This window comes from Carassius auratus, chromosome 38 (genome assembly GCF_003368295.1).
Source record: "Carassius auratus strain Wakin chromosome 38, ASM336829v1, whole genome shotgun sequence".
NCBI lineage: Eukaryota > Metazoa > Chordata > Actinopteri > Cypriniformes > Cyprinidae > Carassius > Carassius auratus.
Genome location: NC_039280.1, coordinates 17,549,709 through 17,564,092, shown reverse-complemented (window position 1 = coordinate 17,564,092; position 14,384 = coordinate 17,549,709). Strand labels below are relative to the sequence as shown.

At 38.9% G+C, this 14,384-nt stretch overlaps 1 protein-coding gene across 3 annotated transcripts in view; it reads left to right on the top strand.

Moving 5' to 3' along the window:
* The window catches only part of cul9 (cullin 9), a 42,860-nt gene that overhangs the window by 20,356 nt on the left and 8,120 nt on the right, over window positions 1-14,384 (top strand). Inside the window, exons 10-31 of one of the 3 annotated variants that reach the window (XM_026224513.1) lie at window positions 311-501; window positions 583-779; window positions 990-1,227; window positions 3,035-3,140; window positions 3,218-3,445; window positions 3,703-3,793; window positions 5,065-5,236; window positions 5,847-5,952; window positions 6,049-6,144; window positions 6,254-6,429; window positions 6,542-6,675; window positions 7,182-7,367; window positions 7,604-7,630; window positions 8,617-8,747; window positions 9,012-9,194; window positions 9,387-9,544; window positions 9,805-10,003; window positions 10,283-10,454; window positions 10,789-10,934; window positions 11,009-11,138; window positions 13,012-13,214; window positions 14,045-14,307. In XM_026224513.1, the coding sequence (XP_026080298.1) occupies window positions 311-501; window positions 583-779; window positions 990-1,227; window positions 3,035-3,140; window positions 3,218-3,445; window positions 3,703-3,793; window positions 5,065-5,236; window positions 5,847-5,952; window positions 6,049-6,144; window positions 6,254-6,429; window positions 6,542-6,675; window positions 7,182-7,367; window positions 7,604-7,630; window positions 8,617-8,747; window positions 9,012-9,194; window positions 9,387-9,544; window positions 9,805-10,003; window positions 10,283-10,454; window positions 10,789-10,934; window positions 11,009-11,138; window positions 13,012-13,214; window positions 14,045-14,307 (3,533 nt within the window). Of the gene's footprint in view, window positions 1-310; window positions 502-582; window positions 780-989; window positions 1,228-3,034; window positions 3,141-3,217; window positions 3,446-3,702; window positions 3,794-5,064; window positions 5,237-5,846; window positions 5,953-6,048; window positions 6,145-6,253; window positions 6,430-6,541; window positions 6,676-7,181; window positions 7,368-7,600; window positions 7,631-8,616; window positions 8,748-9,011; window positions 9,195-9,386; window positions 9,545-9,804; window positions 10,004-10,282; window positions 10,455-10,788; window positions 10,935-11,008; window positions 11,139-13,011; window positions 13,215-14,044; window positions 14,308-14,384 lie in introns of all 3 variants that reach the window. The other 2 variants (XM_026224512.1, XM_026224514.1) reach the window with 2 other exon arrangements.

Sequence of the window (14,384 nt, the reverse complement as noted above, 5' to 3'; positions counted from 1 at the left end):
ATGACTTTTTGCTTAAATGGCACAGAGATTATGGTCTTAATGGGGATGTTTTTTTTTCCTTAAAGTCTTGTGTAATTTTTTTTTATTACTAGTGTAAAATAAATTTATGAAAGCAATTGAGGGTGAAATATTAAAAATTCACATTTCTGAAAAAACGTATGGCCATGTGTTAAGTACCGTTAACTAGAATTGGGGCCAAAATTATTGCATTTTCTACTATTCTATTCCTTTTTTAAATCCTAGTGTCAGTGCATTGCAAGTGTACATTTGAAGGATGCTCAATGAAATAAAAACGAATTGCTTTCTCCAGACTCTGAAGGTCATCACGGGTGCCAGTAAACACGACCCTCGCAGTGTGGGTGGCTCTCTGCCTCTTTCTGAGTCTGGCACTCAGATGATGCTGGAGATTTTCGCGAGCATAGGCTCTGCTACACCTGAAGGCTCCAAAGGGCTCCTGTGTGCCATCCCTTCTGCCATTGACCTCCTGCTCAGCACACCAGGGTAAGAGGCTTGGAGTCTGCTTTAGATGTACAATCTTTGTTTGCTGAATACACATTAATTTTCCTCCTGTGGTGTGATCAGTTGTGGTTTGTCCGTGCGGAACGGGCTGCTGGTCATCATCATGCTGATTTCCAGCCACAAGAGCCTGGCAGAGCAGCTAGTCGCCTGCAATGTCAGTGCCACACTAAAGAAGTGCCTTTCTGCTCAGAATCAGCACAGCATGCTGGCTCTTATCGCCCTCAACCACATATCCATGGTTCACAAACTGGAGAAAAAAGGTACGGTCATGCATTATAACTGCTAGCCAAATTTAACTGCTTTTAGTTGCTTTTATAAAGGCATTGGGCTTAAGTATATATAGTCATCTGCAACACACTGATTTCTACACTCTGTAATAAACAGTATGTCAATAAAGCAATGCACATTCATTCTTGACTTGATTACACGTGTTCGTACCTCATTTGAAGTAATACTGGTCGCCTCTGTAGAGTCTCAAGAGGAGCATGACTTTAAGGACGCCGAGCTGAAGATGTTGGTGGTGAGTCTGAAGGAAATGCCAGCCACTAAAGAGGTTATTCTGACCCTGGAGCAGCTGCTCTGTGACGACACCTCCCAGCTGGAGGAAGAGAGAAACGAGGTGACACACAGCAGAGACACCTTCCAGGACCTCCTCCGCCTCATGGACCAGCACAGAGCGGATCGGGCTGCACAGCTGTCCATCCTGAGGTGAGCCTTTCACTCGTTTAGGTAATAGATACTTAACAGCTGTTTCAAGCTAATTTGAGGTAGATGTACTCACACAAATTGGTCATAGGGCACATTTGACCCCAAAATGAAAAACTATGCGCAAATACCTCAAGTTACCTTGAAAAAATTCAATCTCACAGTCTAATACATTTTTACATTTTCATTTATTCATTTAGCTGACGCTTTTATCCAAAGTGACTTACAATTGCTATATACGTCAGAGGTCGCACACCTCTGGAGCAACTAGGGGTTAAGTGTCTTGCTCAGGGACACATTGGTCTCTCACACCAAAGCCATGTGTCTTATCCACTGTGCTAACACCACCCATAATATTTGCTGCGTATTATGATTACGCCATTTTTACAAGATGGGGGAGCTCAAATGTCTTGATTCCACACAGAACTACTGGTTTTCTCCCAATAAGTTAATGTACAGCCTATTATGATAAAGCTTTAGATAGTTTAGTTTCACAATTTGAGTTGAATTTCTGAAATAAATGAACTTTTCCAAGACATTCTAATTTACTGAGATGCATTTGTACATATATGTCTATATATATATATATGTATATTTGTGTGTGTGTGTTTGTGTGTGTGTAGTTATTTGTTTATTGTGCAGACCGAAGCACGCTGGAACCGTGCTCAAAGAACGCTAACAGTGATGACTAATAGCAAAAGCTAAGAAGCAAAGCTAAATATATAGACTGTTTCAACGGCATCAACATAAACAAACGTTAATGCGCGTGAGTGCTTTTGTGGACCTAACTTAACTTGCGGTAGACTCCAAATAGAATCAATAACAACAGCCAAGTCCCTCTAGAGTAGATATTTTTTGATAACAAACAAAATGTGTTTGCTGCGTGGATCAGGCGGACTTAATGAAAATGCAAATTCATTCTTTGCCAGCAGGAGATGTTTTAAAGCAAAGACATAAAGTGCGAGAAATAGAGGTTTCCCCAGTAAAAGCTGTAAACAAAGCAGAGCTGGTACGCTCTCACGCTGCTTTATCACGCATATAACATGCAAATCTTCTTTCAGAAATACAGCGATATAAAAACACCCGTGCCTCGTTTTGATATTTAAATATAAATGTAAGGAATTATTATTATTATTAAACGTGCAGTACGTTACGTAATGTTACGTTACTCGTGTTTATTTAACGAAGCCTTTTTGAAAATCGATCAGTTTTAAAATTGTGGCGAGTCTCCAAAAATAAATAAATGTATGGGAAACACATCCCGTGGGGGGGAGTCAATCCAAGGATCTTGTTTATTACTCTCATGGGTTTAAATATGCTGGCTGGCGTTGCATCTCAATTACTTGCCCCATATTTGACAATCTCTTCTCTGAATTTAAATGGTCAATAATTGTTATAATGGTGTAAATGTCAAAAGCTGTTCTGTGAAAGAGTTGGTTGGTTTGTTATCTTGCTTCATACTAGTGGCACTAAGAATGATTTACAACATCATGTTGCCTTTCTGTGGAATTCGGCTCGTGTTTCAATGCTCCTGACCGACTCTTTAATATATCTGGTTCGGGTCTGATTCGCTACATTGTTTACTAACCTTGCCTGATCATTACTTAAAAAAAAAAAAAAAAAAAAAAAAAAAAATTAAATGGTCTTTTTTAGTTAAGTCATGTGAGTTGGGAATGACATCTGAGAAAACGAAATTTGTTAGTCTTCTAACTACTTGGTCTTGATTTCAATTTTAATTGTTGATTTTGTGACTCTACTGATTATATTATTTTATTTGCTAATGATATATGAACTATTTCATACTCCACAGGATTTTGAACAAGTTTTTGGATAACTACCAGGAGGATCTGCTGCCGTGGCATGAGAGCATTGAGCCTTGCCTGTCATCTATGACGGCCTTTGTCGGCGACAGAGAGGTACTTTCCCTTCATTTAGCTTCATAAGATCATGCTTTCATAACAGTAGTATTTGATTCCTCTTTATCCCCACTTAGGTCGTACAGCAGTTCATCCGCTTCTTATATCGACTTGCATCTCTGAATAAAGACTACGCTGTTGTGATGTGTCGGCTGGGCACCAAAGAGGCTCTGATCAAAGCCGTGGACAAACACAGCACCAGCCTGCTCATGGTCACAGAGCTGCGGGACCTGATCAACGACTGCGAGAAGTACGCCAGCCTCTACAAGAAAATGACCACCAGTGTGCTGGCTGGATGTATTCAGGTAAAGCGTGGACTGTCCAAAAAAGAATATTTTCAATGTTTAGTTGCCTGAACAAGCCTTATATTATTAGACCGGTTTCTGGGTCACCTGACCTCGAACAGACTTGTTCCTTTGAAGTTTTTTACATGAACATTTAGGTGGAGCTTAACAGGTCATGTTGGATGGTTCATTCCTAGAATGTTTAATGGTTTGTTAGAAGATCAGAATAATTAATAGACATGTTCAGTTAATTACACACTCCATATCTGTATCTTTAGATGGTCCTCGGTCAGATTGAAGAGCATCGGCGCAGCCATCAGCCCATCAATATTCCTTTCTTTGATGTGTTCCTGAGGAACTTGTGCCAAGGTCTGTTCATAAAACACTTGTAGAAAGTAATGTTGTTGAAGCAATAATTCACCCCAGAGTTAAATTCATTTTCACTCATTTGAATCTTATGGGTCTTTTATTTCATCTGATGGAAAGAACCAAGACCTGCCCTTTATATTTTGTTGTTCAATAATTCATTAAACACGGATGTATAACACAATGTGGAAGAAAAGCTCTGTAGCTGCTTCTCTTTCATCGCGTCTTCAATGTTTACTGAAATCATGAGATCGCTTTGTGTGAGAATCATCATCCACATTGTTGTATGGAAAAGAAAATCTCCTTTTGCACCTCCTAAAATGAAACAATTTGAGCTATATGTACTAACAACGTAATAATCAAATTGTATCTTTGGGTGAAATATTCTTGTTGTTGGGGACGTTTTCGTCCACTATGGGGGTAAACTTGAGTCTTAATTTAGCCACGACTTTCTCTGTGTTTCAGCAAATGGAATGATTTTTGGTGACAAATCTTATTTTGACAAAAACTCAACTATTATACTCCATATAGCTCCATATACAAGTCAGAAACTTAAGCTTTTTTTGCACAGGCCTATCTGAAGGGTTAATGGTCACACCTCGTGATCAACCATAAAAATACAATTCAAATTTTACCTCTTCCCAAGAGGGAAAACCACCAACCATCAAGAATGCATGATTTTATGGTGTCATGGCTTTGCAATAAAAAAATGTTGTTATAATGGAAGTCAATGGGGCAAAAACAGCCACGAACAACAAATGAGGGAGAAAAAATTAAAATCTAATGCTGCACAAAAACTACAAATGGTTCAAAGCCAATGTTGCTACTAATCTTTGACATGCCCAAGACTGTGATTAAAAAGTAAAAAATAAATATCCAGCCACAATTACTTTTATATTGAAAATAAGTAATTTTCTTCGTTTCCCCCCCCCCCAAAAATCAGTGACATCATTATGAACTTGGCAATTAAAGAGTTAAAATCTTGGATTTTTTTTTTAAAACGTTTGGTAGTTTTGAAAAAGGCAGAGTTGATATAATAGATTCATGCAAAAAAAAAAAAAGATCTGATACATTTTTACAGCAGTTTAATGTAGTGGATGTTTTCATCCCGAACATAACAAAAGGGTAGTGAATTTGAACAATGCACAAGGGTTAAAATATGCATTGAGAACATATTTGCTTAAGGACAATGCTGCTTTGTTACTAGCATAGGTTTAGGTATAACTATAAAAGTTACCAAATGTGATTGTTGATTTGAGTGTGATGTTCTCCAGGCTCCAGTGTGGAACTGAAAGAGGACAAATGCTGGGAGAAGGTGGAGGTCTCCTCCAATCACCATCGAGCTAACAAGCTGACAGACAAAAACCCCAAAACCTACTGGGAATCCAACGGCTGCACCGGCTCCCATTTTATCAACATCTACATGCATAAAGGGGTGATCGTCAGGTATGCTGGCCTAGCTACTCTCTGTTAAGTGAATGCTGTTAAAAGAAACTCTAGATTATTATTACAGCAACAGCTAATCGGTGCTGGAAATGAATGCCTGAAAATCAATATAAAGAGACAAATTTATATATATATATATATATATATATATATATATATATATATATATATATATATATATATATGACATATTTAAACGATAATCACACAAGGAAATGTGCTGTTTTCCCAAATATCAGCATAACTGTGTAAATTATTATTTATTTTAGGTCAGTAAACTTTAGTCACTACATTACATTGTCAAAATGTTCTACTTTGCTCAGTTTTAGTTAGTAAATTATAGTAGGTAGTAGCAGTATTCATATAGATATTCGAGCAACACATTCACAAAAACTGTTTTGTTTTGGTGGATTTCTGTATTCAAAATTGCTCAACATTCATTCATTTGTAACTTCTCTATCGTGTCTAACTAGCATTTATTTAATATGGTTTAATAAATAGTTTCCCTTATAAAGATAAACATTGGATCTAGAAACCCTTGAAAATTGCCTTTTAATGGAAGAATACATTTCTGTCACTGCAGATGCTTTATAATTTTCTTCGTTCACAGGCAGTTGACCGTGCTTGTAGCCAGCGAGGACTCGAGTTACATGCCAGCTCGCATTTTAGTCCTGGGAGGAGATGATCCCACAAACGTCAATACTGAACTCAACACTGTGAGAAAGCCCTCCTCATTCGTCTGCATCTTACAGGTGGTGACTGCACATTGAACTTTAAGATGATACTTTCTTTTCTTTTTTTGTGTTGAACAGGTAAATGTGGCACCCTCCGCCAGTCATGTGGTTTTGCTGGAGAATGCGACCCGCTTCTGGCCCATCATTCAAATCAGAGTCAAAAGATGTCAACAGGTCAGACCTATTGAATGCATTGTGGCAGAACTTACCTGGAGTTATACATAAATCCTGAGATGTTCTTGATTCCACTTCTCATACAAGTTATGTTTCTTCCTGTCAACAGGGTGGCATTGACACACGAGTGCATGGGTTTGAGGTCCTGGGGCCGAAGCCCACGTTCTGGCCGGTGTTTAAGGAGCAGCTGTGCTGCCGCACGTATCTCTTCTATACGACAAAAGCTCACACCTGGTGCCAGGAGATCCTGGAGGACAAGAACCAGCTGCTGCAGCTCTTTAACAAGTGAGGCCTTCTGTCAGGGTTATAGGGTGGAATTAAGATGGTGGGAGGTGATATTGTTGCTGGTTTGTATTAAAACCACTTATATTTCTGTGCATTTCTCTCTGGGCTTCAGGTTAAACAGTGCCCTGAAACATGAGCAGATGTTTGCTGACCGCTTTCTGCCTGATGCTGAGGCCGCGGAGGCTTTAGGCCGGACCTGCTGGGAAGCTCTCATCACCCCCATCATACAGAGCATCACTATCTCAGGTAACAACACTTACCGGACTGAAGTCTGGTCTGATTTCCATCACCTGCTTTCAATAGACAGAGCCAGAGTCTATTTTTTTTATTAGAGCTGTAGATCACTGACAAGCTACGCAATGTCGCGTTCATTATGATGAATCGCCTTCGATAATGAACGCGATATTGTGTAGCTTATCAGTGATCGCCGGTTATGTCTATTAAATGCCGCTCCATTTAAAAACCGGAGATGGTGATTTACTACTAATCAGGGAACCGGCTTTACTGACGAAATGCGCATGACAATCACATGCAATATATCGGCCATCCCTAACCACCCACTTAAAAACGAAGGGACCATCTGACAAACACGCAAACCCCAGTTTCATTTTTACATGCTGGTAATATATTATACCACAATAATAGATTAATGCTTAAAAACAGTTAAACAACAGATGGTGTCAAACTTCTGAAAAGTGGCTAAACTGGGTGGTCCATTTCGATTGAATTTCTGATCTTCTTGTTTATAACAGAGACTTCTGCTCTCAGCCCTCTGTCCTGGTTGATGAGTGAATATTTGGAGAACACTGAATCCTCCAAGAGATGTAAGAGCTCAGCGTCCATCTTCAACTCTCGTGTGCGGCGTCTCACTCATCTGCTCGTCCATGTGGACACCTGCACAGTTGATACAGAAGAGCTCAAACCTCCCATCAAATCCAGTGAGTGCCTTCAAAACAATAAAAACTACAATACTTCATTCTATAGACTGGAGTGCCACTACTGTGGAGTACTTGTGTGTATATACATCAGACGTATTTGATAGTTTCATGGTGGTCCTATTTAAGTCTCTTCTATTAAGCCAGAGAAAACAGGTGTGCTGTTTTTAAACCACCTGCTGTAGATTGTGTTGAATGAAGGCTTCTGTATTTCAAGGTATGTTTCTTGTTTTCAGAAGGTATCAACAGAAGCAGAGATTTGAAGAGTAAGTAATAGTGTAAATGCTAATCTTATTTTATTTTGACTTCATTTGATGTATTTTGCAGCCCCCCCCCCATCCATCAGCTCAGCTGAATTCCAAACTCACCATGACAATGCCTTTTGTTTTTAATTTTTTTTTTTGTTTGTTTAGTTTTTTGCATTAGTTCAGTTCCGCTGTCTTTAAATATGTTTTTGAATTGTTCCGGCTTCTCATTTTATAATTTATGACAGCAGTTTGAGATTTCTCTTGCTTAGATAACAAAATATCTAGAAAAAAAAGCTTCCATGCTGATAAGTAGGTTAAAAAAACTACAAATTGTAAATTTTTCATGCCTTCTTATCTCCAATATGGTTTTGTTTTATCCATGTTCTGCAGCTAGTACAACGAGTTCACACTCGAGTCCTTGTTTTACAAGAACTGAACTCAAACTTAAAAAATCAAATCCAGTGCAGTTCTCTTTGCATTCACATTGAGGCCAAAACAGAAGTAAATTACTATCTGGTCCACTTTAGTCTCCGTTTTATTTATTTTCAGTTAAGTATTATTTTTGTTGTAATGTTATGTAATATTGAATTTTATCATTACAACATTCAGTGTTTATATTTTGCATTCGAAACCTCTTGTTGTTTTTGTTATGTTTTTAACACAAAGTATTTTATGCTTGTAGTTGACATTTTTTAATGTGGCCATTTTTCAAATCAGGTGAATTGCTTTCCTGCACAAGTGCCATTGCTTTACTCTAGATTTGTGGAGGCCAAAAAGTCTTGGAATTAAAAACAAACACTGAAATGTCTTTGTTTTCATAATGCATGTTAGAAGTTAACTACAGATTTAAAGGGAACCAACATTTTGATGAATTGTGCAGCCCTAATTGCTGGCACATCGTTTTTTGATCACGTTTTGGTTAGAAGCCACATGATGTGTGAGTGGTTTGGAAATATGGTGCAACTTGTCAAGAGTCCTAATTTATGTCCTTTGTTGTTTTGCAGATGGTAAAGAGGGAAAGAATAAGGAAACGACAGCAGTGAGCTCATCTTCATCCTCTAGCAAACCGAAAGTGAAGAATACTAGCAGCATTGCAGGCATCGCTTTGTGCTGGCAAGGTGTCGTTCAGCGACAGGTGAGACATTCATTTTAGGTTTGGTGAAATGTAGGATTTAAATATGGAGCTTTAGTCTGTGAAAGTATAATCAAATTAGTCAAAATACCTGAACAAAAAGAGAAATCATTCAGAAATCTGTGAAATCTTCTACAGCACTGATTCCATGTGTCCATGTTTCAGTTCAATTAAAAATGTTGATTTGACCATCATTGTTTTCAGCCTGAAATGAACTGTACTGATGCAATACTAATTCTAGAGTTCTTTTTGTTTGGCTCTTTCCAGGTAAAGAGTTTCCTAGATTCGACATGCAGCCTCCCTGACTTCGTAGAGCGTTACAGGGCTCTGTTCCTCCGGTTAAAGAGTGCCATGGAGGAACTCTTCGGACAGCACACTGCCTTTGTGCTTGCGCTCCGTCAGGGCTTTTCTGCTGCCTTGCTCCAGCTCTCCATCCTGACCGCCATGCATGTGAGTCAACGGAATACTTGGGTCAATGTTGTGAAAACCTGTCAAGATAATGTCTTTGTCATATTGCCCAGATAATCTAATTCATAATTCAAGAACTAATCAGGGTTAGTTTTTAGAACATTGGGATATTTTGAATAGAAACGAGAATTAAAAAGTAATTCTGTTTTTGTTTTTTTTATAACTCACTTGAAGGTGAGTGAACGTTTTGCACAGTACATAGACCAGATGATCCAGGATAGTGGAGTGGACTCTGGAAGTGTGGACACGTTGAACCAGCTCCAGCAGTTCCTGGAGCCCATGCTGTTTCTCTCCGGTCTGGAGCTGGCCAACACCTTCGAGCACTTTTACAGGTGGGAGAACAGCTGCTGCTAACTGGGGATGAGTGAGGTTTCAGAAACAATTATAGAAACATTTTACATTTCTTGTTGATATTTGATTCACTGTTTTTGTATTTGTTCAAAAAATGTGTGATCAGTTAAACTGTTTTATCAATGAAATTTCATTTATAAGATTGCAAAGCATGGCACAGTATTTTTTTTCCGGGGAAACACTAGCTTTTATTATGGTTCACCCGGTGTTTCACACTGTGCATGTCTTCCTCTGTGCTCAGGTACTATCTGGGTGATCGGCTGTTGGGTCAGGGGAAGGTGTGGTTAGAGAGCGCTGTGGTGGAGCAGATCGGTACCTGCTTCCCAAACCGCTTTCCCCAACAGATGCTGACAAACCTCAGTGAATCTGAGGAGCTCCAGCAGGAGTTTCATCTCTACCGTCTACAGCAGCTGGACAAAACTCTGGAGAACATTGAGGAGGTGAGAATAATGGACTTCAACTCTACAGCTGGTATTAATCCATCTCTTGTGTCCTCTCTAGACAACTTTCCTGATTTCTCTGAGAAATTATATATATATATTAGGGGTGGGAGAAAAGATTGATGCATTCTCCGATGCATTGCAATTCTTAAACAATTCTGAATCGATATTCAGTAGTTGTTTTTATTTGTAAGATTTCAACAGACTTTCTAGAAATCCTTTGTCCTTTTAAATGCTAATGCTGTTCATTTTGTGGTTTGTCGTGTTTTTTGTGATCAGATGATGGAGGAGGATGTGTCTGAACCCGAGGAAGAGAGTGACGTGAAAGTGTTGGTGTTGTCCCCTCGCTGCTGGGTTGTGTCGGCTCCCTGCTACCTCGAGGACCCCAGCAAACACTTCCCTGCTCAACTCTGCAATTACCTGGCTGAATTCACAGACTTTTATGCCAACGGTTAGTAGAAATATCCATGATCTCTGCCAATGCAAATAGAGGTCGACCGTTAAGGGTTTTTCTCTGGCCCATACCAATATTTAGAAATCAGGGCTTCCAGTGGATTTATCTTTGCTGATAGACACCAGTTTCTCTCTGACTTGCAAATGCAAATTCACTTCCAGCAGGTGGTGCTGTTGGAGTGGGAGAAATAAAGAGGTTTCCCTGACAATGGCTGTTATCACATAGGCGCTACTTTATCAGGCATTAAATGAAAATGACATCAGTTTTTCTGAAGACGGTTGGTTCTCTCTGGCTGTTGAAGTGAATCTGTATGTGTGTGTCCGTCCTGTAGGTCAGCGCATGTATGGTTTGACCCACAGTAAGCCTCGGCGGCTGCAGTGGACATGGCTCGGCCACGCTGAGCTTCAGTATGGCTCCTGTACTCTCTACGTCTCCACACTGCAGATGTACATCCTGCTACAGTTCAACAAACATGAGGTACTAGCTGAAGACCATAACATGGTGCAAAGTTTTTATATATCAGAACGGTTCACTTTCTTCCTGTTGTACAGGACGTGAATGTGGAGATGCTGCAGCAGGCCACAGGTCTCTCTCCAGCCATGCTGAACCATGCCCTCAAACCTCTCACTGCAGAGAAGGGGATCCTCAGTCACACCGGCTCCGGACAGGACCCCATGAAAGGTGAGAGATCCTCATTACCACAGAACGAGATGACGTCTGTTTTCTTGATGCATTGATTTGAAAGAAATCAGTGCTTTGACGAATACAATAGAGGAAGTATTTTAATATACACAAAGTTCTTTTTTTCAAACTTCTTATCTATCTGCATTAATTTGATAAAAAATACAGTAAAAACTAAAGTAAAATTTTATTTGAATTAAAAAAAAAATCTATTTTATTTCATATATATGTGTGTGTGTATGTGTGTGTGTATGTATTTATATGTGTGTGTGTGTGTGTGTGTGTAGATTTTAAATTCAATAAGACATCTGTAAAAATCTTATCTGAATGATCATGTGACACTAAAGACTGGTAATGATGCTGAAAGTTCAGCTTTGCATCACATGAATCAATTACATTTTGAAATGTATATAGGATATTGGAATAGAAAATTCTTTTCAATTCTAAAAATATTTCACAATACAGTTTTACAGCATTTTCAACAAATAAATGCTGCCTTGGTGAACATAAGAGACTTTCAAAAACATAAAATGTACAAATTATTCCAAACGTTTTAAGTGTAAATGCATTAGGGCTGCACGATTAATCTCATATGATTGTCATGCGTGTCTCTTCAGTAAAGCCGGTTCTGTGATTAGTGGTGTAAAGTCCAGGCACTCGGCCGAAGGAAGGTATCCGGTGCTGGATGAAAGTTTTCTACGTGTTCGGTCTTTCAGCCCGTAGAGTTATTCAATTTAGGTTAAACTCAAGTTTGACTACCATTTATTTATTTAATATGACTCCATTTTAGTATGACCTTGAATTTAGGTTGAAATGCAAATTGGTTGTATGCCTTTTTAATTAGTTTTCTTCTGACATTTATTCTAGTAAACTCCTACTTTTATATTAACTCGTTCATTCGATGCTCATGTTGCTAACAACGTAATCTACTAGAGTCAATAATTATAGAGTAAAACAGAATAAAATCAAATGTAACAATTTATTATCAGTCAGGTAATTATGTATTCTGCCAATTACATATCCAATTGAAACATATCAAATCATAGCATTAGAAAACATCAAATTCTCAAAGATGAATCTACAAGTAAAATCTGCATACCTGACCTTAGAAAATACAGAGTATGAAGTGAAGAGACACACAACACACCACGGGCTTTCTGGCTACAGAAATCGCCCTGATCCTCTTGCTGCAATCCTTTAAATACCTCAGACCAAGACAAACATCCCCCGAGATGAAGACAGGAACTAACAATTGGATTTTGCATTAACTCAGGTCCCAAGCCTGGGTGGTTTTACAACTCAATGGGAATAGCGGGTAATTTACATGGAGGACCCTAGGAAAGGACACTCATCACAGTAATCAAGATATCTCTTGACTCTTCAGATCTAGTTGCACCGAGACATTTCAAATGATACCAGACATGTGTTAGTTCACTTGCATTGACATTTTCATGTAATCATTTTGAGCAGACTGAGTAGAAGGAAGAATGGGTGAAGGGATTTAAAATGAAACAAATGGCCAGAAGGGGAGGAGGTCTCCTGCTCCTCCAGTCTGTGGGGTGTCTCAAAGATGCCTGTGTATGTTTGTATTGTCTGTTTTTCAGGAGATCAAAGTATCTCAGGTTCTTTCATCCTTACAGTGGTAAATATCTATCACCTGCTTTCAAATGGGGCGGCACTTAATAGACAAAGTCGTAGTTCGCTGACAAGCTACGCAATATCGCGTTCATAACCGAATGTGATTCATTTGTGATTATGAACAATATCTGATTCAATCTCTGAATCACTGGTTTGAATCACTCGGGGTTCAGTGTTCTGAATTCTGACTGTACGAAAAATCTGACTCAAAACCATTTAATTCTGAATTTTTCAGGAGTCCTGAGACTGAACATGAAGACCCTCTCGCAGAGCTCGGACAAACAAGGTTGTCATTTCCTGCTTCCCAAGCAGACCTACCTGAATGTGGATGAAGACGCTGCACTCACACTAGAGCGGAAGAGGAACTACATCTACTGTCTCATTGTGCAGATCATGAAGAACGAGAAGGAGATGCACATTGACAATTTAGTGTTCATGGTAAAGTATCAATTATTTTGCATCTATCTATATGTGAAAATGAAAAAAGTAGTCATTGAAAGTCCTCGAGTTTCATTTAGCAGTTTCTGTACGAACGCAGTTTAAAAACCTTAATAAAGCATAATGCTAGTGTGAATTCATAAATGTTACGATTCAGTTAAATAACTATATGTGATGCAGGGTTAAAGATGAAACCCTCTCTTTCTGAGTTTAGGCGTTTTGATGTCCACATATTTAAGACATTACAGTGGCTATAGCATTTGTGTCGTAAAGAAATAGCCAAATGTTAAAGATTAGGTGAACATGTGTAAGTAAGTATTAAACATGGATATGGGCAGTAGTTTTAAAAAACTATCGTGTGCAGGCGTTTATTATAATGCTTAATGTACATTAGATCGCTTGTTTTAATACAAGATGTATTTTAACAGTTTTGTTCAATAAAACCATATGATTACTTGCTTTTGATGCTTTATTTGAACTAAGTATTTTTACCTCATTACTCTCATATATGTATTTTAATAGCTATTGTTAGATAAGGTCTATTTCTATTACCAAAAGCAAAAATATTATAATTATCTGATTTCTCTAATAATCATCAAAATAATCGTCAGATTACTTAATTACCAAAATAACCATTAGTGACAGCCCTAGTACACTTTTTACACTGGACAAAAATGCTTTATGTAAATAAAAATGCATGTAATTTTACTGAATGTTCTAATCGAATAGTTCTGAAAGTAGATGTGCTTTTGTATGTATGTTTTATGTGTTTTAGTGTTAATTCTGAACAAGAGTGATAATGTGTGTGTGTGTTTGCTGTGGCGTTGCAGGTGCTGGACCGGTGTCAGAAGCAGGAGGCGAGTCGCACTCGTCCCTCGGTTCGCTTCAGCTGCAGCACCACAGACGTTCTGTCCTGCATCATGCACGTCATCAACAAAGGCTACCTCCGCCGCAACGAGGAAAGCCCACACATCGTGGAGTTCTTGATGGAGGACCCGTCCACACCCCGAAAGGGCCAGGCGCAGTTCTCCTTTAAGATGGACGTGAAAAAAAGCTCCGCAAGCGGCGGCGGTGGCAGCAAAGCCGACACCAGGTGTGCTGATGACCCTTAACCCTTGATCCCTTTATGTGGAGCTGCTGCTCATGAAGAGCGTTACAAATCATTCATCT